General features: G+C 45.6%; 1 protein-coding gene across 1 annotated transcript in view; it reads right to left on the minus strand.

Annotated features, from left to right (window-relative positions):
• Positions 1-3317: 3317 nt before the first annotated feature.
• Positions 3318-25720, minus strand: part of LOC103808363 (collagen alpha-2(IV) chain-like) — a gene marked incomplete at its 3' end in the record, with an annotated part of 25479 nt that continues 3076 nt past the window's right edge. Inside the window, exons 3-20 of the mRNA XM_009081145.1 lie at positions 23534-23650; positions 22665-22736; positions 20580-20615; positions 20424-20486; positions 19046-19081; positions 17672-17746; positions 16680-16724; positions 15120-15182; positions 14372-14416; positions 11990-12043; positions 11674-11740; positions 10312-10413; positions 9814-9969; positions 8215-8307; positions 7750-7916; positions 5084-5285; positions 4275-4334; positions 3318-3380 (exon numbers count right to left, since the gene is read on the minus strand). Coding sequence (XP_009079393.1) covers positions 3318-3380; positions 4275-4334; positions 5084-5285; positions 7750-7916; positions 8215-8307; positions 9814-9969; positions 10312-10413; positions 11674-11740; positions 11990-12043; positions 14372-14416; positions 15120-15182; positions 16680-16724; positions 17672-17746; positions 19046-19081; positions 20424-20486; positions 20580-20615; positions 22665-22736; positions 23534-23650 — 1516 coding nt within the window. The remainder of the gene's footprint in view (positions 3381-4274; positions 4335-5083; positions 5286-7749; positions 7917-8214; positions 8308-9813; positions 9970-10311; positions 10414-11673; positions 11741-11989; positions 12044-14371; positions 14417-15119; positions 15183-16679; positions 16725-17671; positions 17747-19045; positions 19082-20423; positions 20487-20579; positions 20616-22664; positions 22737-23533; positions 23651-25720) is intronic.

Raw genomic sequence — 25720 nt, forward strand, 5'->3', positions numbered from 1 at the left:
CTGTTGTGTCCCAAGGGCAAGACCAGCCCTGAGCCTTATTTACTCACCTGCAGTTGTCCTCAGCTACTGATCCAGTCTCTCCAGGTCTCTCTGTAGAGCTTTCCTACCCTCAGGCAGATCCACACTCCCACCCAACTGAGTGTCCTTTGCTAATTCCCTGAGGATGCTCAATCCCCATGCCCAGATCATCAATAAGGATGTCTAACAGGACCTGCCCCAAATGGACTGAACCCTGGGGAACAGAACTAATGACAGCCCCAACTGGATTTAGCTCCATTGTTTATATTAATGTTGGAAAGAGTTAAATAGAAATAATTATTATCATTATTTTCTCCCTTTCTACATCATCATCATGAGTACAAACCATTTGGAATCTGAAATATCTTCATATTGATTTTTTTTATGTGAATTTCATGATTTTTTCTGCCACATTTATAACTTTGCCTTATAAGGCAGAGTGTAAAAGGTAGGCACCCATGTCACTTTTTGGCATTACAGAAGTTGCAGGAAATCCTTTTGCATTTGGAAAGTAGCAGTTTTGTCTGATAGTTTATTGATTGAATGTAAAAGGAAGAAAAGTGAAAAATGTATCTGGAATCAAGTTTTTGTGTTTCAGTCCTGTAGTAAAGAGGTCAAAAGTGCATAAAGAATAAGTAATTATTTCAAGATACCTGGAGGACCTGGGAATCCTTCCCGACCTGGATCACCTCGTGTTCCATTTAGCCCTGGGTAGCCCATTGGACCTGGGTCACCTGGGAATCCTCTTGCCCCTTTTGAACCTAAATTATGTGAGAGAAAGTAGGAGTTTGTGAGCTGAACAAACAAAGCAGAAATGTACATATAATGGAAGAAAAGGTAGTAGTAAATATTATCCTGGTGTGACTTTGAGTGCAAAGATGAAACTTGTATAGGAAAATAGATGAAAGTTTAATAGGACTATACTGTAGCTCTCTAGCAGTATTCAAGATCCCAAAACATGGACCAAAAATCTAGGCTAAGTGCCCTTACAAACTTAACCTGGCTTAAAGACTAATCATAGGGACACTAGTAGGGTGACAATAATTAGCCTCAGAGACTTCTGGAGCCTTTTAATATTTTGGAAATGAAGCCTTTTAGCTTGAGGTCAAGAGGTAATGCCAAAGAATGCTGCTCACAGAAATGGGCCCAGCTGAGATGCTGTAGGAGGAGCAAATTCTTCCCTTCCCTGCTAAACAGGAGCATGAGTTTAGATAACCACAGGACAGAAATGGAATTCTAAAGGTTAGATCTAATCATCCTAGAGAGTGAATACAAATTAACTAACCTACTTACTATATTTGTAACACTGCAGGGCCACAGATTTTGTAGGAAAAGAAGAGATGTGCCCTGAAAAAGTGATCTTCTGGCACTGAACTCAGGTTCAAACCATTATCTCCTGACAGGTGAAATGAAACCTTGTTTCCCTGTTATATAGTATTTGACATCCAGATAAGAATAACAGAATTATAGAATTTCAGGGGTTGGAATGGACCTTACAGATCAGCTAGTCCCAACCCCCTGCCCTGGGCAGGGACACCTCCCACCAGAGCAGGTTGCTCAAGGCTTCATCCAACCTGGCTGTGAACACTGCCAGGGTTGGGGTGTCAAGTCCTTAGGTCAGGCACCACATCCTCGGGGACATCCCGGCCAAGGCTGCACCCACTGTACACCCAATCCTGGATGGCATCAGGCATGTCCAAGCTGGGAGGGCAATGAATAGGCACAGCCAGCCCCAGCCCCTTGTCCCCAGCCCTAGCCCTGGCCCCAGCCCACTCATGATGCTCCAGAAAGCTCAACTGACACAGCTATGGCAAAACGAAGCTGTGAAAATGTGTCCTGTTCCTCCCAGGTTTCCAGGTCCAGAACTGCCTCAGGTTGAAAGGCAGCTGTGAACAGAGTTCTGCACTGGGCTGAGCAAGGAGCCTATTCCAGTATTTGGAAGGATGAGGTGAAAAACAAGTCTGAAAATTACTAAGATACATAAGCTGACTAAGATCTGTTAAGGAGCTAACCAAGAGTGCAAAACATAAACCACATAGAAAGGGTCACTTGTCTTACAGCAGCCTTACAGCTGGGAGTTCAATCTGTACTCACTAAAAGAAAAACCTTCAAGCTTGTAGGAATGAAAGAGCAAACAAATCATCATACTCAGACACAATTTACAAAGCTGGCACAGAAAGCAACCTTCAGAGCATCGATCCTAACAACAGACTCAGGCACTAGGACTGAGGAAACACAGGTCAACCTTCAACAGAGGCAAAATGTTCCCTTTTAGGATTCATTAGTTGGTGATAAATCGGTCCATCAATCCATGTATGCCTTAATAAACCTTGTGTTGGGGAACAAAAAAGCAACTTGATGTTAAAATTTATACTCCAGATTTCCAACCTTGTTTGAAGCACAGGAAGAGATGCATCAAGAATTTTACATTCCCCAAACTCTGAAGGACCCAGTTATGATTTCTGTCAGTACCTTCACAGCTGGTGATGAGAAGGATTTACTGAAAAACAACTTTATTGCTTAGGCTGGGAGTAAATAAGCTCATAGGAAACTACCAGTGCTGGCCAGAGGTTCTCTCTTCAAGGCCAGTCATCATAATCACTCAGCACACCCTGCCCAGGACTGTCTCAGTTCCAGCTCACACAGCCCCTCAGACCCTGTCCCCACCTCCTCTTCTCTTGGAAGGAGGTGGGGAACCCTCAGTGCTAGGAAGGCCCATGATGACCAGATGGTCCCTCTGGGCTAGGGGGAACCAGCTCTGCCAGAAAGGTGTGTGTGACTCCAGAGAGCAGAACCTCATTGAGTCAGACACCTGGCCCAGAACACTGAGCCACGTTAAAGACCTGCTGAAGGTGCTCTGTGCATCACACAAGGAGGAGCAGTAAGAAAGATCTGTCACAGTCCTCCACTGCATTATTACCTTGGTCTGAGAGGACAGGACTGTCCTTGTGAGGTGTCCAGTCAGCTCTGAGAGACCTCAGCATTCTCTCCATCAAACAGCTTGTAGACTCTCTCTATATACTCTCTCTTACTTGCATGTGGAGAACAGCAAATGGGTTCTCCTTTCTGTCTTCTGTTTCATGGCTGATACTCATTAGCAAAGGCAGAATTAGCTCAGGAATGCTGTGGTCACCTGGGCCACACAATGCTTAGATGTCTCCACCAGACCTGGGTTAGTGCTGTCCTTCACTGCAGTTTCTAAATCTTGCTGCCTGCTCAGGCTCAGCTTTGCTTGATCAGGCAAGACATTCCTCAGAATGTAGTGTCTGCAGGAAACAGAGCTGAGGACAAAACCTTACCTGTGGCTCCTGGCAGTCCTGGCTTGCCTTGGGCTCCCTTTGGTGGCCTCACACATCCTGCACCTGCAAACAGACAGAGTTAGCCACCCCACAGGTGCTCACACACCCCCTCTCCACATCTCTGTGCCTGCAGGCAAGGCAACTTTATTCAAGCAGGTGAATCAAATCAATGGGCAAACCCCTAATAAAAAAAAAAGTCTTATTCTTCATGAAAAATAAGGAATAATTGGCCTTGGGTGTCATTTTCAGGGGAGCACCCAGGCTGAACTCCACCCCAAAAGCTTCTCTTCTGCCTGTTTCACAGAGGCTGTGGTGGATGCTCCAGCTAGATGAGCATGGGAAGGAGAGTTCAGCCTCTTGGGTGACTGTGGTTTTCAGAATAACAGAGACACTTGGACACCTCCCACCACACCAGGTTGCTCAAGGCTTCATCCAACCTGGTCTTAAACACTGCCAGGGTTGGGGCAGCCACAGCCTCCCTGGGCAACCTGTGCCAGTCTCACCACTCTCACAGGGACAACTTCTGCTTAAGATCTAACCTAAATTTCCCTCCTTCAATTTGTGCCCATTGCCCCTTGTCCTGTCCCTGCAGCTCCTAACACAGAGTCCCTCTGCAGCTTCCCTGGAGCCCCTTCAGATCCTGAAAGGTAATTTCTGGTACTGTCATTACAGACTGCAGAGTAATCATTACTTTTGTTACAATAAACACTCAGGAGCAATGAAACAAAGAATTTCTGCACTGCTGAGCTAAAAGTGAAATAATTTCAGAGTATGTTCAATTTGATGCATTCACTTCAGAGCTACACACAGTATAGTCATGGCTCTTTGTGACCTGAAGTTCAGATAGTTTGCAATCAAGAGCATCCAAAGCAGCCATCAGAGAGAGAGTTATCAATTCACAAGAGCAGCATGAGAGTAGATATTAAAAGATGTTCAAGCAACTTGTGTTCACAGTACCTGACCATATGGGCTCAGTTCCATCTCCTCGAGAAATGTCTTCAGTGACCTGTCCACAGTCTGGGAGCAAGGGATGGGAGAAAACAGTTAGTATTTAGAAGGGGGAAATTCTCTCAATTCTAACCAAAATGTCTCTTACAACAGCAAAGAGATTCTCTTATGTGTTCTGCACACACACAACACAAATTCTTTGCTGTAACATACTGGAACTCTCTATCCATACATGGTTTAGATCCAGGCCTGAAACCTAGCCCTGTCTGAGTGAGAAGGTTGTGTGTCCAAGCACTGTGTAGGGCTGGCACTCCTGATTTAGCTTAGACATTCTGTCAGGCTCCTGAAAGTCCAGCAATGAAATGCTGAGCTTGAGCTCTTGTGAATGTAGTCCTGGCATCCTATGCTGGAAGGGACACAGAGAGCTGCAGAGATAATGTGAAGAGCTCTAAATGATGGATACATGATTTTCTCTGGTCAATTAAAAGATTAGATTGTATGGGAAAGAGCAGAGACAACCACCTGTGAGTACTCCAATGGCAGCACATCGCTCTGTTGCCTCCAGCAGCTTCAGACCTGAAAGGTGTTACTTGCTGGACCTAACACCTTAATTTATGCTGCTTCAACACCTGACATGGAACTACTGGGACTGCTGAAGTATTTCCTTCTTTAAGACTTCTGGACAACACCAGCAATCCCTTTTCCCCCACAAAATCCCCACCAAGCTCTTCCTCTTTGACAGGTGTTGTACAGATGCTGCACACAGTTCAGTGGTGACCTCCCACCGCTCTGATGTAAGACAGAGTGTTGTCTCTTACCTAGTTGGCCAGGCTCTCCTGGCAGACCAGGCAGACCTGGAGGTCCTGGGCTTCCAGCTTGTCCATGGTCACCTGGAGGACCCCGGAACCCTTTTGGACCAGGAAATCCTTCACCTGGCAGACCTGTTTCTCCTGGAAAGCCCTTTGGGCCTAATTCACCTGGGTACCCAGGATCACCAGGGAAACCTCTGATACCGTCACCCTGCGGGAAGTAGACAGAGGTGGTCACTCCTCACTTTGCTGAGAAACAAACACAGTTCAACTCAAATAGTTGAACTACTGTAATGAATAACATCTTACAGGCAGCAATTCATGGAGTATTGCATCCCAAATCTTTACACTGAAACATGGAAAATAAAGTGTTTTATAAATAACCTGACTGCATGGCAGAAAAGGCATGAGAGAAGCACTTCTAGAAGGGAACATTCCCCTAGAAATGTTGGGCCATGGACAGCACTGGGGCAATATGAGTCAGTGTTGTGGAGAGACTCACTGTCCTGGCTCAGTGTGAGCCAACAGTGTGCACAGGTGGCCAAGGAGGCCAAGGGCATCTTGTCCTGGCTCCAGCAGAGTGTGGCAGCAGGACTAGAGCAGTGCTCATCCCCCTGCACTGGGCACTGGGGAGGTCCCAGCTCTGTGCTGTGCTCAGCGTTGGGCACTCACTGCCCAAAGGCCATTGAGGCACTGGAGCGAGTCCAGCCAAGGGCAACAAGGGCAGCAAAGGGCTGGAAAACATGTGGGGTGAGGAAGGGCTGAGGGAGTTTGGTTTGTTGAGCCTTGAGATGAAGCTCAGAGGTGACCTCCTGGCTCTCTGCAACACCCTGAGAGGGCTGGAGAGAGGTGGGGGATGGTTCAGTCACGCAGAATTTCTCCAGACAACTACATTATTCTGTGATTCTGTGAGCATGAGTCACTAACAAACCACTAATTACCACATGCAGAATTTCTCCAGACAACCACATTATTCTGTGATTCTGTGAGCATCAGTCACTAACAAACCACTAATTACCACAAACTAACCAGTAATAACAAGATGACATAAATGAGTTACACACCACTACTTAGTTGTTTGAATAATGGAAATACAAGCAAAAGAATGTTCTAAGAATGCTGAGTGCAAACCTGGTGTTTCATTCATTGATAACCAACACAGCCTGTCCAGCTGTGCATTATCACCTCTGGGAGCAGGACAGCCTGGGGTCACTGCTCAGAAGGAAATGCTCTCGTGACTGGGTGTGGTGACAGTGGTTTAGCTGTGCTTGCTGCTTACCGGAAGCCCAGGCTGTCCTGGCAGACCATCCAACCCATCTCTGCCAGGGAAACCATCCTCTCCTCCGATCCCAGGCATCCCGGGTTCTCCCCGGATTCCCTTGGTGCCTAGGGAAAGTCTTTCATTGTGAGTTCAACCTCTCATTAAAGGTGTAAATAACAGGAAAGTACATGTGCTATGAATTTTTACTCTACCTTTAGTAGTTATGTGCAAAGAATCTCCCTTTGCTCCTTTAGGCCCAGGAAATCCAGCCTGGCCTGAGAATCCCTGGTGTGACACACATTAAAAACACACAAAACAAAAACCAGAACTGCATAAGAAGTTAAGTATTAAGATTTACATTTCACTGTCCTACTTAAAAACCCTCAAAAGTCTCCTTAAATTTTACTGCTTTCCTTTCTGTGAATGATTTTCTCTTCAGCAATCTCATTCTTGTGCAGAATCTTTATGACTGTGCTCTAACTAGGACCAAGGTGTCTGTGATGTGGTAAGGGAACTTCTGCCTGCAGATGGGTTGGGGCACCCATGGCTCTCCATGAGCTGAGTCCTGCAGGTGGCTGTGGCTGCAGAGCTGCACTGGAGACACCCTGGCAAATTGCCCAGTCTTAGCCCCTAGAGAAAATGCTGTAAGCAACTCTTTGGCACTTTGGGACCAAAACTCAGGGTTATGCTGACTGCAGTTCCTCCTGCCCACAGCCCCCAAAAGGACAGTGTCATAGCTGGCAGGGGACTGTGCTTCACAACACCCTGTTGGGGCAGGAGGGTTGGAAGTAGGTGACCTTTAAGGTCCCTTCCAACACAAACCATTCTATGACTCTGTGATAAATAAAATCAGGGTTTGCATTAGCTTTACAAAAAACTCATTCTAAAACCCTGAGATGTGTGACTCCTGAAGGCAGTTCTGGCTAAGGAGCCCTGATGCAGCTGGCGCACCACACAGGACAGCACCTCTGAGTGCAAACAGCCAGCAAACTTATCAGCAAAGTCCTTTCCTGGTGGAATTCCACAGTGATTTTTAGGAAGACAATGTATTGTAAGCAAGAACCTTATATTTCATCAGTTTGACATCTGCATCTTATTAGCAACCACTAACGGACTTGTTACCCTTCTAGGTGGTCAGACCATACTCTGTCCAACAGCTGCTTCAAAGGGCTCTGCTCTGTTCTAATGGGAATTGGATTACGGATTATGTGGAAACCTTTCAGTCTTCCCAAAGCATCCTATTGTCACTTCTGTCTGAGCATTTTTTGGCTTTATTTTGTAGATAGCAACCTGGAAGCTATCGAAGTGGAAAAGAGAGAAATCATACTTTTTATTGCCTTCCCATGGAGAATAGCTTGGGGTTTTTTTTATTCTAGTAGGCACATAAACTGCAATAAAGAAACAGCTCTCTCACTTTTGCTCCTGGAAAGCCAGGAGTACCATGTGGTCCTGGATCACCAGGTTCGCCTTTCCTCCCAGGCTGGCCAGGGGTTCCTGGGAAGCCAGGAGGGCCAGGGGGGCCTAGCGAGCCCCTTCTGAGCTCCTCACGCAAAAGGCATTGAGTGCAGTCACCTTCTTCACCTAAGGAAAGAATTGCAAAGAGAAGAAAATGCTCTGTCACAAGAAAGAGATGTGCAGCTGAATCCATTTTCTATATAGACTTGAGAACACTTCAGTAGTTTCTCAAATACTTGAGAAAAGCATTGGTTGTTTTTTTCTTATGAGGACCCAACACAATGTTTCTTTGCTGTGTTAGCCCCAGATCAAACTCATCTGTTCCCATGCATGTCATAGTTCAGCAAACTCAGACTGGATCCAATGGGAGCTTCACATAATACATAACAGCAGACCAACTATTGAGCTGTCTGTTAGAACTTACCTTTAGGCCCTTTTTGTCCTCTTGGCCCAGGAACACCTTGAGTGCCATATCCACCTGGCACTCCCTCCCGTCCTTTTAATCCAAAGAGAGGACCTAGAAGTTTAATGAAATAAAAATATACATCAATCTACTGTAGATTTACTTTTCTTCTCTCTCCTTTCTATTTCTTTGAGCTGCACTGCATCTGCCCCTCTCTGTTCCCCCTAATGCCACTTGCTGTCTGACCCAGCCTGTCGTGATATACCCCCTGCTCTCTTCCTCTCTCCCTTCTCCACCCATTCTCACTAACTTCCATCTGTTATGGCAGATGATCCTTGACATTCTTTGCTCTCTCTCTCCCTGAATTCCTTTGCCTTTCTCTCTCAGTACAACCTACTTTACATTCCCACAAACATACTGCTCTGGATCACCTCCTGCATGTCCTTTCCTCCACTCCTGCTCTTGCACTGTGCAAGCACAGCACAGTCTCAGTCAGAGGTGACCTCTGGAGCCCACCTGGTCCAACCCTCTCCTCAAAGCAGGGCCAACCTCCAAGTTACAGCAAGTTGCTCAAGAACCTTGCTCAGCTGAGCATTGAATACATCCAAAGATGAAGTATACAGCCTCTTTGGGCAACCTGTTCCAGTGTCTGACCATCCTCATGGTGAAAAGATTTTCCTAACATCTAAGGAGAACTTCCTTTGTTGCAGCTTCTGACCTCTGCTTTTTGCCCTGTTGCTGTATTCCTTGGTGAGGCATCTGCTTCCATTTTCCCTATGACCTCCCAAGAGGTAGGGGAAGGGAGCAGTACAATTCCTTCTAGTTCTCTCTAATCTAGGATAAGAATCACACAATGACTGAATAGAGTAACAGACTAATCAGAGTTGGATGATCCTCGAGGATCATCCAGTCCAACCCCTGGCCCTGCACAGGACATCCCTGACAATCACACCCTGTGCCTGAGAGCATTGGCCAAACACCTCTGGAGCTCTGTCAGCCTTGGGGCTGTGCCCACTGCCCTGGGAGCTGTTCAGTGCCCAAACACCTCTGGGGGAAGAACCATTTGCTAATCTCCAGCCTAACCCTCCCCTGACACAACTTCAGCCCATTCCCTGGGTCCTGTCCCTGGTTGCAGAGAGAAGAGGTCAGTGCTGCCCCTGCACTTCCTTCCCTGAGGAAGTTGTACACAGCAACGAGGTATCTCCTCAGTCTCCTCTTCTCCAGGCTGAACAGACCAAGTGCCTCAGCCACTCCTTATGTGGCTTCCCCTCAAGGTCCTTCACCACCTTCATTGCCCTCCTTGCAAGGACAAAGGAAGAAATCCAGCTCTTTCAGACCCTCCTTGACACTCACCTTCCTTCCCCAACCCAAACCAGACCTTCTTTTCTTCCAAATGTCACCATGAATATCTAAAACCACCCAGAAACCTTCCCTTTGTTGATGAGCACATAAGTCTTCTCTGTGTCTCCTCCCAGCCACCCATTTAACACCAACCATTGACACCTGTTGACAGACACCCACTCTGTCAATCCACTGCCTCACATTGCCTGGCCAACAACTACCTTTAAACTGAGCAAAGATGGCCTTGTGAGTTGTTATCCTCTCTCTCCATGCACTTACCAGGGGCTCCAACAGGACCTGGTGGCCCCCGGAGTCCTGGCGAGCCGTGCTTGCCTGGAAAGCCTGGTGGACCCGCGTAAAAGGCAGGAGATCCTAGTTCACCTTTCTCACCCTTGGGTCCCATCTCTCCAGGTAAGCCTGGCTTATCCCCATCAGCTGAAACAGAACAGGCAAGAAGTTCAGAGCAAGTCCTTAACAATACTGCTCAAAGGGTTTGGAATGGAAGGAAAAATGCAAGGAAAAATGGAGATGTTTAGCATACAGCCACAATGGCAACTGCACTTTTCACTCAAGCAAGTCAACAGCAGGAAGGCTCTGTCATCATTTCTATTCCAGTTGTCTGACCTCAGCCCCATTGGGCTGAAGGAAAATCATCCTCTTGTGTTTTGCCCCATGGTTATCCTAATGTCCACAGACACATTTCCCCCACCCTGACCCTGCGTCAGTTAAACCCACTATAAATTTAGGCTGTTGGAACACATGTTGCTGGGATATTACCATCAGAGTATCCAGGAGGACCAGGTACCCCACGATCTCCCTCCTCTCCTCGGTCTCCTGGCAGTCCAGAAGCACCTGGGAAACCTGGATCACCTCTTGCACCTGAAAGACATCCACAGTTCCACAAAACATGCATCAGTGTGATGCTGTTGTTTGTTAAAAAGAAAACATTAGGAACTTCGAGGGCCTCAGAGAGTTAGAATTTACAATAGTTTCTAAGAGGTTGTTTTAGAGGTGGAATGACAGGAATGGTGTGGAGCCAACCAAGCCCAGGAAGAAGGATAATATCACTCAGCTCTTACTAATATGTAGTTCCAGCTACACTGCCCCTGGGAAGCAGAGAACAACTCTCTGAGGAGAGCTGCTCTTTTTCCTACAGAAAGTTGCCTTTAAAAGAGATGTGTGATGTGTGAGCTTCCCTTTGCTTCCCAGAACCAAGAACCTCTGCCTGGGCCCAGCCATTGCCTACAGAAAGCATCACTCTCTTGTCAAAGGCCAGTGACACTAGAGGACACACGGTGTGCCCAGCCCCCTGCCTGCATCCTCCTCTCTCCACACAGTCTCTCCTGCTCCCAAAAACCTCGCAGGGTGTCAGAGTGCTTTGACCCATGTCTTGGGCCTCTTGCCCCCTTTCTCTGGGAGGAGGGGAACCATTCATTGCTAGTCTCTCTGGCTTTCAACAAGACTAGTAAACTCAACAGTATAAGGACAAAGGCCAAGGCAATCGCATGTGATTTCCCTTGCTGTTTGCTGGCACCTTCCCTTGAACAGTTTTGGCCTTGGCAAAGTGCTATCACCTTCTACATGTTTGTAGTCTGGGCAGCCAGAGCCACTCAGCTCTGCGGGGCAGCTGCTGCTGTCTGCTGCAAGCTGGGGGAAGAGATCACAAAAGAAAATCGCCAGTTTAAAAGAGGAAAAAAATCCTTTTTCACTCCTCAAGGCTTTCTGATGTGTGGGTTTTTCCTTTCTTCCTAAGCATTAGATGATAGGAATGGTCTGTGCTGTGCTGTTACTGCACTTCATCCAGAGGCTCTGGAACAGGAGGCAGGAGATAGACTCTCCCATTTTACTTTCACAGGACAACAAAGTCACATGCTTTTTTTTGTTTGTTTCTCCTCTGTGGACACAGACACGCCTGGCTGCCTGTAGCACAGCAATCCAGCCCAGCAGGAGAGACAAAAAGCCACCTGCCTGCCAAAGGGTGGTCAGGGCACTCTCCTGGACAGCACTTACAGCTTCTGGAACACTTCAGCAAAACACAGGGGTTTGTAGGAGCTGAATTGTCAGGATGTCATGCTTTGGATGTCTGCAGAAGGTTGTAAAGCACAGCTAAGGTAAACAATCTGAGCCAAAAAGACCTACCTTTTCTTGGGATGCGGGAAGGAAAATAGGAATCTGGTCCTGGAGGACCCATCTCGCCAGGCTCCCCCTGTTAGCAGAAGGTGAAGTGTCACACTTCAGCACATTATCCCAGACAATTTCTTCTAAAATGGAAAGTTATGCCCATGCAACGCACAAAACAAACTTCCAAAGGCACTGACAGGACATTCCAAGTGAACAAACCACATAAGCAGTTCTACACTGACAGCAGAGACCATTGCTGCCACATGGCAGAAGAGAAAAGCAAGCAGAATGACCTCTGGTATATTGCTCCTAGCAAATGAAAGTGAAGCAGTACCTTGCTTCCCCGAGGACCAAAGGCACCAGGTGAACCATCGAATCCTGGAAAACCCTGCAATACACACAAAAACCATTGACTTCTCCTTTATCAGAGAGAGCCCAAAATGACTTGGTCTGTAGCAGCTCCAATGTCACTCTACTGTCTGTGTGAAAACTCTACAGCAGAGCTGAGCAGATTGTCTCTGTGGGGAATAGCAATTGGGGTAACACCATTAAGGCTCCTTGTGTTTTGATGTTCCACCTCTTGGACCAAGCCTAACTCCTACCAAAGGCCAGAGGGACCTGCTGTGCTGCAGGCTCTGCTGCCCTGGCAGTGGAGCAGGTGGAAGGAGCACCTACACTCACACTGTTCCATGGGTGCTGCAGGATGGAGGAGGAGAAAGGGGGTCCCCTGTGTGCCAGTTGACCCTGAGACACATGGGCCAGGCAGCCAGAACACACAGCCTGCTGCAAGAGCAGCAAACAAGCTGGAATCATTACAAGTGGACATATTTTCACTGGAATGTAAACAGAGAGCAAAGAAATAGCACTGAGCTGCACAGGTCCTTTATGCTCTTTTCCAGATGTCTGGAGACTGGTTGGCAGGAGAAGCATCCCCAGCTGAATGAGAGGAGCTCAGGACCAGCCCTGAAGGCACCTTCACACAACTCTCCCAGCCCTGGGCATGCTGTATTCTAGAGAAAACTTCCCATGCCTAGCCCAGGTAATGATATAATATTTAAGGTCCTGCCCACACCATTCTTGTAAAAGATTTGAAATCCAAACCCCATGGATTAAAACCTGCATGAAAAACCACAGTACATCCCATCACATGTGAGTGTGGTTCAGCTGATGGGTGGGAAGAGAGCAAAGTGCAGGTTTCAGAGGTGCTGATAGAGATGTGATGGTCTCTTCTGTGTGCTTTGCTTTGTTCTCTATAGAAAACGTTTATATGTACTCTGGAAAGAGCTAAAAAGCTGTGCTTTAGCAGAAAACAGTGGCCAGACCAACAAGTGTTACCAATTAACACCATTTGCTGGAACCAGCAGTTTTGTGTAATTCACACAGATTATTAGTCAGCTGGTGTAAAATTCAACATCTCCCAAGTTTCATGGTCCTACACAGAACGTGAGTGTTAATGACCAGCTCTGTAAGTCACTTTTGAAGCAGTCTGGAGGCACTGCAAGTATCACAGCTGTTAGGAAGATGCCATGAACTGGACTGTGTGTTTCAGAGACTTTTCCAGAGTCAACTACACATCATGCCAGAGCAGGAGATTCCGAAGCATCAGGTGCAAAATCTCTACACTAGGTGGAGCTGCTGGTCTAAAAGTGAAGCCAGAAGCTTCCTAACTAACTGTGACTTCACCTGGGCGCTGGCAGGACTTAGCCATCCTTCTTTCCTCTTAAGAATCAAATCACCCCAAAATCACCAGAGAGGAGGTTGTTGTGAACAGCACACAGGGTAAGGTGTCCCCTCTCACACACAGTACACGATGATGCTCCATCCAAACCAGTGAACCTTCTGCTGAGGCTGTTGCCAAGTTTCACCCCCAGTAAGGGGCAGCCACTGGCCACAAATGGCTGGAGCATGAAGCTCCAGGTCAACCAGTGGGCTGGAATGGGTTTTGCAACAGCCTCTCCATGTCTGTACTACTGACAGCAAATTCCCTTCCACACCACCAGGATTTGCCATCAGACTGAAGAGCTGTGCAAATGTTCTTTTTCAGACTTGGTGTACTTTCAGGTCCCATGTGTTTCATGTTGTTATTGTTATGCCTTGGTGGCAGGACAAGTCCTTAAACAACTAAAGATGGCAAAGCATGGAAAAGTCATGCATCCCACAGCTATTTACCTCATGGAAGTGATTTCTAATGCTGACTGAAGAAGCCTTTTGCAGAGACCAAACAGAAAGTCTGAGCTCTTCTCTGCCTGACAGAATGCTACTTTAAATATTTGGGTGTGTTTCCATGGGGACAGAGATTTAACTGGTATATTTATCAGTTTCCATCTCCTCTTCCTTTGTGATAGCCAAGATAACCATACAACAAAAAGCCATTCAGAAAACAAAAAAAAAAGAAAAAAGGCAAGTTTCTGCTTGTAGGAAGCAAATGACAGAAGTCACAGGAATGGGAAGAATGAAAATGCACCTCCCTGCAGTGCTCTTAAAGGATGCTCATGGTTTAAGCAAAACCAGACTTTAATTATAGGGCACCTTGTTTGTTCCTTCTCACTGATGAGAAAAATAACTGGCCCAAAATTACAATGATGGATGAGTCCAGATGATACTTGTTATACTAGTGCTAGTGCAGTGACAGGCAGAATTGGTCCTCTACAGTTTACTTTTCAGACAGACTGTCTACACATGTGTTAGAAACAACAGCCTTGTATGAAATACTCACTCTGTCTCCACTGAGTCCTGGAAAACCATTGATGCCAGGCAGTCCCTATGGAGACACAATAAAATCAGCAGCATGAGGTGACATCCTAACATCCCAATGGCTAAGAACTCTTATTATTTCTTAGCTAAAATAAATCTGTCAGCTTGAAACTCTAACAGTCACAGTCTAGATATGCTTTCAATGAGATTTTTGTGTGGTGCAAACAGAACTGGTCTGAAATCTAATCTGGTGCTTGAACTTGTCTCTCCTAATCAATATATTGCAAACTGACCATGAAGATTGTGAAGATGACTAATATTTTTAAAAAAACGTGTGCTGAGTACTGTTCTCACTCTGTTCAAGCACTTGAGAAACAGCTCCCAAAACAGGCAGGAGCAACAGCTGGGACAATCTCATGTTTGTTGACCATGGTCTGAAGACAGCTCAGGTGGAAGTAGAGAAATGCAGTCTGTGCTGGGGCCCAGGGCATGGCTGTGGTTAGTGAGCACAGCTTTGGGAGGAGATGCACGAGGTTTACCACCCATGGCACAGGCACAACTGGGAGCCCTTGGGGCACTGCTCCCAGTGCCACCCCAACAAGGCCCTTTGACTTTCCTCCATCAGGAGTTCTGACCTGGCCAAAACTGGCGGGCTGAGAAACTACCACTGCTATAGTCTGTTCATCTGGTTTTTTTGTTCCAGAGGGCAAATCCTCAGCCTGGATCTGCACATCCAGCTGGGTTGATTTCATCTTTAACAAGCGACTTACCCTTTCCCCGGGGAAGCCCATTACTCCTTCTTCACCTTTCTCCAGGGCACGGAGCAGTACACCCTAGAAAACATTTCAACATAGATCATAGAATTAATCATAGAATTTAAGGGCTGGAGTGGACCTTATAGATCATCCAGCTCCAACCCCCTGCCCTGGGCAGGGACACCTCCTCACTGGATCAGGTTACTCAAGGCTCATCCAGCCTGGCCTTGAACACCCCCAGGGTTGGGGCAGCCACAGCCTCCCTGGGCAACCTGTGCCAGTGTCTCATCACCCTTAGAGTAAAACACTTTTTTCTAATATCTAACCTCAACTTCCCCTCCTTCAGTTTGAACCCATTACCCCTTGTCCTATCACTGCAGTTCCTAACACCGAGTCCCTCTCCGGCTCCTTATAGGCCCCTTCATCATATTCCTTCATGATGTGCAAAAACATCTCCACACTGTTTTGTGGAAGCCAAACAGGAAGCAAACATCATTGTAACACATGGAGGATCTAATAATAGCTGCATGTGAAAGGAGTGTTGTCCTGAAATGATGTGTAACATGTTTGCTTCATCACAACAGCAGGAGCAGGCCATAGGGAGAGGAGAGTTTCCCTCTCTCATCTCTTTCATTCCTTCTGTGGCTGCAACTCTGAGGAACAGCCAAAGTAATTAGGCAGCTACACAACCAATTAAGCAACTGAGCTTATGCCCAAGCTGTAGCTTCAGAGAGCTCTTTGGCAATCACAGACAAGCTGCTATCCATCCAACTACCACAAAAAACCACGGGGAGAGACACGCATCCCCTTCTGCTACATCAGCATAAACCTGCAGCTTTCCCAGTGTGTAAAATATGACCAGCAACTGAAGAACTTGCTAGCAACAACTGCATACGAAGGGCATCACTGTGACCTTCTCCCACAGCCTTGGGGGATGCTGAGCTGACCATCTGAGGAAATAAAGCTGTGTAAAATGCTCACTTAGGCATCTCTGCTTTGTAAAACTGTGCTTTAAACCACTCTGTGCAGTAAAAAGGAAGCATTCAGTGGCAAAGCTGTTTAATCAGGGTAGAGGTTGATTGTCAGTTACAACTAGAGCACATCCAGGCAGGTCTGGCCAACAGCTTGACACACTGCAGCAATCCATGGGATTACTGTCCACCCACTCAACAGGTCCAAAGCCCTGAGATCCAAAGTCTGTGTGTGGTAGAGGGTTGGCTAGAAAGGAATAAGAAATATTCCATATAGCCTTACTTAATGAAATTTTGGGGAAATTTTAATACACAGATCAGAAAACTAAAGGAAGAGATTTATTGATATTTAAAACTAAGAAAAAAATGTTTGAGGGAAAATCTTATTTCAGTAACCAATAAGAGAACAGCTGACTGTGCTGTGGAGTTATCACACATCCAGTTGGTCAGTTTTCCTAAAGCATTAGAACTGGTGACTCTGCTAATAACAGATCTCTACTGCTCCATGTCTAACGTTGCTCCATATCTACATTGCATCACTTCAACCAAGAGTGCACCAGGATTGACTCCAGTGTTGTTCCTTGGTCTTCACCACTTCACTTACTGGAATTCCAACTTCCCCTCTTGGTCCAGGGTCTCCTCTCTCACCCTAACAACAAAGAAAAAAGTGTTCAGACACATTGGGCATTGCCACTTCGGTTTAAGTAACTTTCATACAACACAAAACGACAAATATTTATCAAGAGAAAAAGCTCCTCTTGTGCTGTTCTTTACTCACACATTGTCACATCAACTGAGTGTTTTATAACAAGCTTTTGAAGCTGCTTATGAAAGAAATGTTTGATAACTTTTCTAACAAGGTTTCTAGGAATGTGAATGTTTAGGCTGTTTCCAGGCTTGTTCATGAGATGTCTGAGTGGTGAGGACCTAAGTAATGTCTATCAATAAATGCACATTCTCTCACTTTTACCTACTGATTATCTATGACTTATTTGATCAAGAGCTCCTGTTAGGATGAGGCAAATCAAGGCCTAAAGTGTACTCACTATAGATGACATCTCCATTGAATATAAAAGCTCCCCAGGTAAGGAGCTCACACATGAACATCTCTGCTTAGTCATGGAAATCCCAACATGGATGTTACTTAGAATCATAGAACCATCAAGGTTGGAGACCTCTAAGATCATCAAGTCCAACCATTAACCTGTCACTGCTGGAACCCCTAAACCCTAAACCAGATCCTCCAGTGCCAGGTCCAGATGCCTCTTCAACACCTCCAGGGATGGTGGCTCCACCACCTCCCTGGGCAATATCCCAGTGCCTCAACACCACAACAGGGAAAACATTTCTCCTCACATCCAATCTGACTCTCCCCTGGCTCAGCTTATGCTCATTCCCTCTACTGAGAAGTACTTCCTGAATTACTTTAGCCACCACAGCTTCAATAAATACTCTATTGCAGGAAAGTAGCTGATTTCTATTTTGATACACTAAAGTCTTCTAAGTTCTATAGGTAAAAACAAGTTAGCACATTTTTTCAGTTTTGGTGCTGCAGATCATTTCCTTGCTCATTTCACCAATATCACCTCTAGTTACCTTGTGTTTGTCCGAGGGGACACCCATCAGTTCTCTTGTGGGGAGCCCAGGTGGACCTGGAGGACCTGGAGGGCCCTGTAGGAAAAACATAAAGGTAAATTTACTAACAGTTAGTGTACCTGGTCAAGGTGTTGATCAGCACAAGGTCTAGGGAACTGCAACAAAAGGAGCAACACAGGTTTACCCCTGCTAGGACTATGGTTCTAACCCCTCCATCACCACACCACATAAACTGATGGCAAGAGAAATTAAATTTGTGCTGGGTGAAGATGCAGCAATATTTGCTCTTGCCCAGCATGTCTCCAGAGTAATGGTAAAGGTCATTGCTTTAGAGAAAGTGGCCTGGATTTACAAAGGCTTCATAAGTGTTACCTGTGTCAGTGTAAGTGAGGGCACAGGTAGACCCAGATGGGTGGAAGTTAGCTCAGCTGTGACATTCCTTGGGGACATTATAATTACTCTCAAAGTAATACTTAATTGTTCTCTTTTAATTATATCATGCAATTGAAAATTGAGAATATTTAAAGCAAGTTCTTTTACATATACTTCATTTTTCTCTTTTAATTACATCATGCAATTGAAAATGGAGAATATTTAAAGCAAGTTCTTTTACAAGTAGCAGATAACATCAACAGGTCCCTTAGTACTGATATTAACTCATTGGTTTTTCTTTACCTGTTCCCCTTTTTCTCCATAGAAGCCAAGGCCCCTGTTGCCCTGCAAAAACGACAGGTCAAGATTTACCAAGTGTACAACTCAGTTTTCCAATCTAAAATGTAAACTTAAACATCCTTAAAGCCTTTCCAGGCGTACAAGTCTGTGGGACATCACTGAAGAACCACAACCAAATAACACTCTAGGTTCACCTCAAAGTATTTTTATAGATTTAGAAGTATTTTTATAGTCCTTAACTTTCAGACAGACAACTCTAATTAAAATCTCCTGCTACCAGTGCTTCTCACACAGACTCTGAGTCATCCACTGAGTAATGTGAAAAGATCAAGCATTTCTTTTGCAAGATTTGTAACAACACTGAGTGCTAAACAAAAACACCTAAGTGGACTGGAACACTGAACTCATGTGGTTTTTGAGATGCGATTGGACATTGCAAAGACTGGAAGGATTTTCTGCTCATGGAAGATACTGTGGCTACAGTAACAACCTAAATCTGCCTCTAGAACTGGCTGAATCTTTTCAGGGTAGGTGATTCCAGTGTAGGATTAACTTCTCATGGTATGCAGCCAACAGAGAAGGTCTTGTGCTGCACAGTCTTTGGTGCAGCCTGTGGTTCTTTGTTTCACCACCTTCAAGTGGGTCTTGGGCAAACCTCAGTGACACAAAATCAGAGTTAACAGCTCTGACACAAAGACTTACTTGTGGTCCTTGTTGTCCTGGGGGCCCTGGTGGTCCCTGGGGAAACACAATAGAGCAAGTTACCTGTTGCTTCTAACCAATGGATGCAGTAGGTCACTACTTCATGTCTGAAGCACAAGTGTATGTTTGATAGGCAGTACATTCCTCAGCATTCCCTGTGCTATCCTCACTGTACTATCTGTACTTACTGTGCTGGAAAACACCCTCCTCAATCACATTGCAATCTTCCCAGACAGAGTAACACTGCCCCAGCTTACACCTAGTGAAAAGCCTGTTTTATTTCAAGTAATAAGAACTTGTGCTTTTGAGTCCTGACTTAGTAACATTTGAAGCTCATCCCAAAAGTTAAGCACATCTTTCAGTGTGGCACTGGAGTTGTGTCCTGGTACTGTGCCTGTCTGCAAGGGGAGCTGAACTCTTCTGCATCTCAGATTACCTGTTTGGTATTGTACAGAATGAAATCAAAGGAAAATGGTGGGAAATGAAACTAAAACAGAAAATAAAGCTGCAGCTGGCACTGCTGTGGATGCAGTCCTAGATGTGTGTTTCTTTGGGGTTTTGTTTGTTTGTTTGGTGACTTTTTGGTATTTTTTAATTTTTTGAGGGGGATGTCCCTGAAAACAGCTATGGAGATGTGTGTAAGAATGTGAATTAAACTTTTGCCCCTCTCAAACCAGTGACACAGAGCAGGTCCAAGGTGAATTTTGACAAAAGAAAGAGAAAAAGCAAATGCTATACAGTTGCCTTACAGAAAATAGAACAAGCTTAAAGAAAGAGAAATATATTGGATTTGAACATCTGATTCTCACCCATAAAACTAGTAACCATGGGAATAAGAAAGGTAGCAAATTGTGTCTGAAGAGAACCTAATCTTCCCAAAGAACTATCCAACAACAAGTGTTAATGTCAATGCTGCAAGTGTTGATTTTGGAAAGAAATGATTGAAAAGTTAAAAAATAATATTGTATAGTAAATATTAATGTTATCTTTTAAATCTCCTTGGAAGTGTAGAGACCTAATATGTACATCCTGCATGAGCAGAAAAGAGAACACGTTAAGGTCCTGATCTCCCTGATAACTCAGCGTGGGGAGATGTGGACTGGGCAGCACCAAACAGCCTCTACAGACCAAGCTCTTCCAAGGAGGTTAAAGAGATAAAGTACAAATCAAAAGTCTCAGGGGCAAAATAAACCAAATCTCTCTCTGCACTACCCAGCCCTGTAGAATCAGTGTCTCATGGTGCTTTTTGGAAGGTTTTGTGCCCATTGACACCTGTTTGCTAATTCTAGTCTAGGTTACAATCCAACACAATGGAATTTGACAAGATGATTCTTCTCTTAGCTTAATTTTCTGGAGAACATATTTTAAAGATACTTACTGGTCTTCCTTGCTGTCCTCTGGGACCAACAGGCCCCTGAATCCCCTGTGTTCCTTGAGGCCCCTGGAAACAAGAAGACCCACCAACCATCAATTCATGTTGTCCTGACATCAGTCACTGTTGCCACTTCATCACATTCACTGTAGCACTACTTACTGGGAAGCCCATGAACCCTGGATCCCCAGGATCCCCCTAGAAAGAAACAACAAAGAGGTGACAAAATGCGATAAAGATGTATACACAAACTTGAACAAAATCTTCTTCTCACTCAGTAACTTCTATAACTAACCGTATACACAAACTTGGAACAAAATATTTTTCTCACTCAGTAACTTCTATAACTAACCACAGCACACAATGCTGCTCAAACCCTGCACACATGTTCCATCAGAGGGTGAGATAAGTGAGCCTGGGCCACACAGACTTTGCCTTTCTGTGTGCAGAGTAGCTCCATGCAACACACTAGCAGGGCACGAATTTGGCCAGTGAAGTTAGGGATTCAGACTACAAGGCTGAAATACACAACAGACCACCCTGGACTCTTGTCTGAAAACTCCTATCTAAGCAGTGGCTGAATCAAGGCTCTAACCTTAGCTGCAATGGCCAAACTAATTTTTCATGAGTTGCATGGGAATTACCGAGTCATTTTAGTGTTCCTCTGAGTCACCAAAAGCATTTGGAACATACTGTTTTCAGTGACCCCATATTTTAACTGCAGAACATGTTGAAATGTTTTGGGAAGTTGGATCCAAAAATGTTCTAGCTCAAAGACCTTCCAACACCCATAAATCATTCAGTCTAAACACCTTCAATCACTTTGAGCAGCATCTAGTTAATCTGAGCTTAATTAACAGAATGATTTGTGGCACTAAGTGCTTCCTGAAAGGAGTGCAGGTGTCAGGATCCATCCTTGGCCACAATATACTTGAGCACTCCTTAAAAACTACTGAATCATTCCTAATTGTTAAGAAGTGTAGATTTGAAGAGTCTCTAAAAGGAACAGGATTCCAATAAAACACAGAAATATGTCCACAAAAAACCCTATTTTGGCACCAACTGCTGGCACAACATACACAAAAATTATGTCAGCAGATCCTCTCTGTGCTGAGTGCAGCCCAAATGGAGCTTTGTACATAAACTGGTCACAGTTTATACTCCATCAGCATATCACAGAATCATAGAATCACCTGGGTTGGAAAAGACCATCAAGATCAAGTCCAACCCTACCATGGTTACTAGACCATGGCACTAAGTGCCACATCCAGTCTCAGCTTGAAAACCTCCAGGGATGGTGAATCCACCACCTCCCTGAGCAGCACATTCCAATGCCTGATCACTCTCTCCAGAAAAAATCTCTTCCTAATATCCAACTTAAACCTCCCCTGGCAGAGCTTGAGTCTGTGCCCTCTTGTCCTCCTGCTGGTTGCCTGGGAGAAGAGACCAACCCCCACCTGACTCCAACCTCCTGTCAGGGAGTTGCAGAGGGTGAGAAGGTCTCCCCTGAGCCTCCTCTTCTCCAGGCTGAACACCCCCAGCTCCCTCAGCCTCTCCTCATGGCACTTGTGCTCCAGTTCCTTCACCAGCCTCGTTGCTCTTCTCTGGACCTGCTCCAGCACCTCAATGTCCTTCCTGACCTGAGGGGCCCAGAACTGAGCACAGGATTCAAGCTGTGGCCTCACCAGTGCCAAGTCCAGAGGCAGAATCACCTCCCTGGTCCTGCTGACCATGCTGTTCCTGATCCAGGCCAGGATGCCATGGGCCTTCTTGGCCAATGGCATATGTAATCCCTTAGGTCCTTCTGACACCTTCAAATTACACTATGCATATGAGAAGCTACAAGTGATTGCAAGTTTTAAGGATGGGACACAGAGAGAAAACCCACAGGAATACTTAGGGTTTACTCAATAATTAAATAAAATTTTAAAGCACATTTTGCTCTCAGTCAATCAAACTTGCAGACAAATTAAAGAGGGCAATACTTGAACTTCAGCATCTCCAGTGCCTTTCAATCCACCTGTAGGCTGGAAGTCCTTCCAAGTAACTAAGTGGCGATATTTTTTCCTGGATATTAGACAGATTTTGCTGTAACCAGAGAAAGCAGCAGCTGCCTTGCAAAGATCACAGGAAATCAAAGTGGGGCTCTTGGGACATGTCCATCAGAGTGTAAGAAAATTTTGCTCTCCATCATCTGCTTGAACAACTGTAGTGAGCATGAATAACTCCCCGAAGTTCCAGACATACCCTGTGGCGGCTTATGACCTCTGGTGGCATTAAGTACGGCTCTCCCTTCTGGCCCTTTGGCCCTTGGACTCCCTGGAGATGACCAAAAGAGAAAAGAAAGTAAGCTTTCATATCTTACAGGTTAACATATAAACAGCTAAGAGTAACGAACACTATTTGTTGGGGTTTTGATGAGTTTCCATACACAACACTGCTGTGTAGGGGCAGAGCCTGTGTCTAGCTCTGGAAATTTATGGTTTGGGAAAAAAGCATAAACTCTCACAGTACATAAGGGAATGAATTTCTGATTCAGGGAGGAAGCCCCTGACCTGGGAGTGGTGTTACGAGGTGGCACCTCCTAGCTGGAGCTGATGCTGGAGCTTCCCAGGACTGACACATGTCCTGGTACATCCAGAAGCTCCACTGCTCACCTCTGCATAGTCCTACATAACTCACCATGGAAAGCAAATACTTTGGCCATGGGTCAGGGAAGAAAAACGTTCCTTTCATCAGGAATTGTGAGTTTAATATTGTTTTATTGCTGTTAGAATCATGGAATCATCAAGGTTGGAGGAGACCCCTAAGATCGAGTCCAACCATTAACCTGCCATTAAAAAGGTGGTTGATTAAAGCTGTAAAGATTTTCCTAAAGCAATCTCTCCACAAGACCTATGTGACAGGCACAGCTCTGGGCAGACCTTATAGCCCTGGCTGCAGTGTAATGACAAAGCACAGTGCAGTGTGTCCATGGTAAGTCTGCACAAATCCTCTGCTGGGCCAAAAGGGAGCTCCACTAAGAGATGACCCATTTTTTCCCAACACACATGTGAATGAAACTCACTTCAGCAATGGTCTTAGCTTCAGGTACTCACTTACTGCTAGCTACTTACAATGGAACCAGGGAAACCATAGAGTCCAGGAGTTCCTGGGTCACCAGGGTCACCTGCTGTCCCATTACAGCCATCAAGACCTGGTTTCCCCCTTGGCCCTGGTTGCCCTGGATGACCCTGTAGAGGAAGAAAAAAAAAGTGTTTATCTATCCATCTGTTTCTCGTTTTCCTTTTCCTGTAGTCACACAGTATTTAGACATTCTCACATTAAGCCCAAGGCTTGGATCCATGGGAAACTGGGATTTTCAAAGCCAGAAACAGACAGTGCCTTTTTTTAATATAGCTGCAGCTTGAACCAGATGCCCCAGACAGCATGAAAAAATGAGTAGTGAAGGACCTCTCAGAAAGGGTAAGAAAGCTCTGTTCAGTGCAGGCTCTGTTAAGCAGAGAAGTGAGCCAGATGAGGCTGCTGCTCAGGGAGCCACCAAGAACTGGCATTGTTAAGCATTCCAGGACCTCACTCTGGAACAGTGGGAAGAAAGGTTCCTCACTTGCTTTGAACAGCTTCCAAGCCAGGAAAAAAGTCAGAGCTGCTGTTGGAGCTATGCTGAGTGTGGTGATGAGGCTGTAAGAGTGGCAGAACAGAGAGGGCTCAGAGGTAGGAGCTGGGGCCACTGAAGAACCTTGACATGGAGCCTCTGGGCAGTGACTCCTCTCTCAAACTGGGTTTCCATTCCTGTACCTACATTCACCTTAACTGCTGTTTCTTCTGGTTCACACTGGGGCTGATGAGGAACAAATTTTCCCTTGAGGAGCTCTTGCTTCCAGGAGGCTCAATCAGAAAAACCAGAAACTCCATAAAACATTTCTCCCTTCTCCTTTATTTAAAGCACAAAGAGTTTTCTCTTTGCTTCAACTCCTCTACTTAGATAAAACCCAAATCTGTCCATGTTCTTACCTGGCTCCATCAAGTACTGGCATTCCTCACCCCAGAAGAGATTCAGCTGTGCCATGACTTCTTTCCTGGCCCATAGCCTCACATCCCAGCCCTGTACCATGTGCCTATCCACCTGCCTTCCCATGGGCAGGGTCAAGTCTTGGCCTGGGAAAACTGATTTAAGAATGGAGGGGAGTGAGAAGGGCAAGTGAGGCTTGAGGAGAGGACACAATGGAAATGCAGGTTCAAGTCCTGTCTGAAGGTATTTGCCCCTCACAATGCAATGAGCAGAGGCTGAAAAAACACACTTGCTCAGGTAAGAGAAGCTGTAGCAACATTTGGCTTCACGGGGGAGTGAGTTCCTCTCTTTCCCAGGGTGCTACAGTGCTTAGAAAAAACTCAGTATGATGCAGTAAGAGGAACAAGGTCCTTGGCTTGGGAGTGCTAATAAGAATGGGAAATATGGTCTCCTGGTTTTCCTTTCAGAGTGAGCAAGAGGGAGATGAGGAAGATTGTGAGAGAGAAATCCCTGAAACTCGATAGGGAGCTCTTCTGGAAACAAAGCAGGGTGAAAGCAGAGGGACGTGGCTGCGTGGGCTGCAGAGCGGGGCCCAGTGTCAGGGAGCACTACAAAGGAAACCCAAGCCTGGGAACTCTGTCCAGGGATTCCAGTGACTCAGATTTCTTTGTTGTTTTATGACACAAGATGTAAAGAAGTGTAAGCTGGGAAAATACTGTGCTGTGAACTTTACCCGGTTTTCCTCTTTGAATGTTTCAGTTTCATGGACCTGCTCAATTTGTTCAAAGTTTGACACTGGTTAGAGCTCAGCAAGATTTTTAAGACTATCTCAGACATGCCAGATGAGCTATAAAGCAAATTAACAATGGTTAGTGTGCTTAAAATCCTTGGTCTTTCTACGTGCTTTGCAAATCTGCAGTAATTAAGGAATGACCCACTCGTGTCCTTTGTTGAAAGCTTAAGGGATGTGAAGCTCTTATGTCACAGGTCTTCCCTACAAAGGAACATACTTAGCTGGGTAACCTCCAGAGACACAGGAAATTTCTGTCCTTTCTTGTCCTCTTTACAAGGGGATTTCTCCACAGGACAAAGGAAATGGACCTTAATTATCTGAGGGAATAAGAGGGAGCACAAATTCTGCTCCCCTGTTGTGCATCCCTCCAGCAAACACCCTTAGCTGAGGAGTGTGTACTGGCTGAGGCAGAACTGAGCCCAGACAGGTTAATTAAGTACAAAGGCTTTAAACCAGGCTGCAATATTTGCAGCTGGTGATTTGTTAAAGGTGAAGTAA

The sequence above is a fragment of the Acanthisitta chloris genome, unplaced genomic scaffold (genome assembly GCF_000695815.1).
Source record: "Acanthisitta chloris isolate BGI_N310 unplaced genomic scaffold, ASM69581v1 scaffold7718, whole genome shotgun sequence".
Taxonomy (NCBI): Eukaryota; Metazoa; Chordata; class Aves; order Passeriformes; family Acanthisittidae; genus Acanthisitta; species Acanthisitta chloris.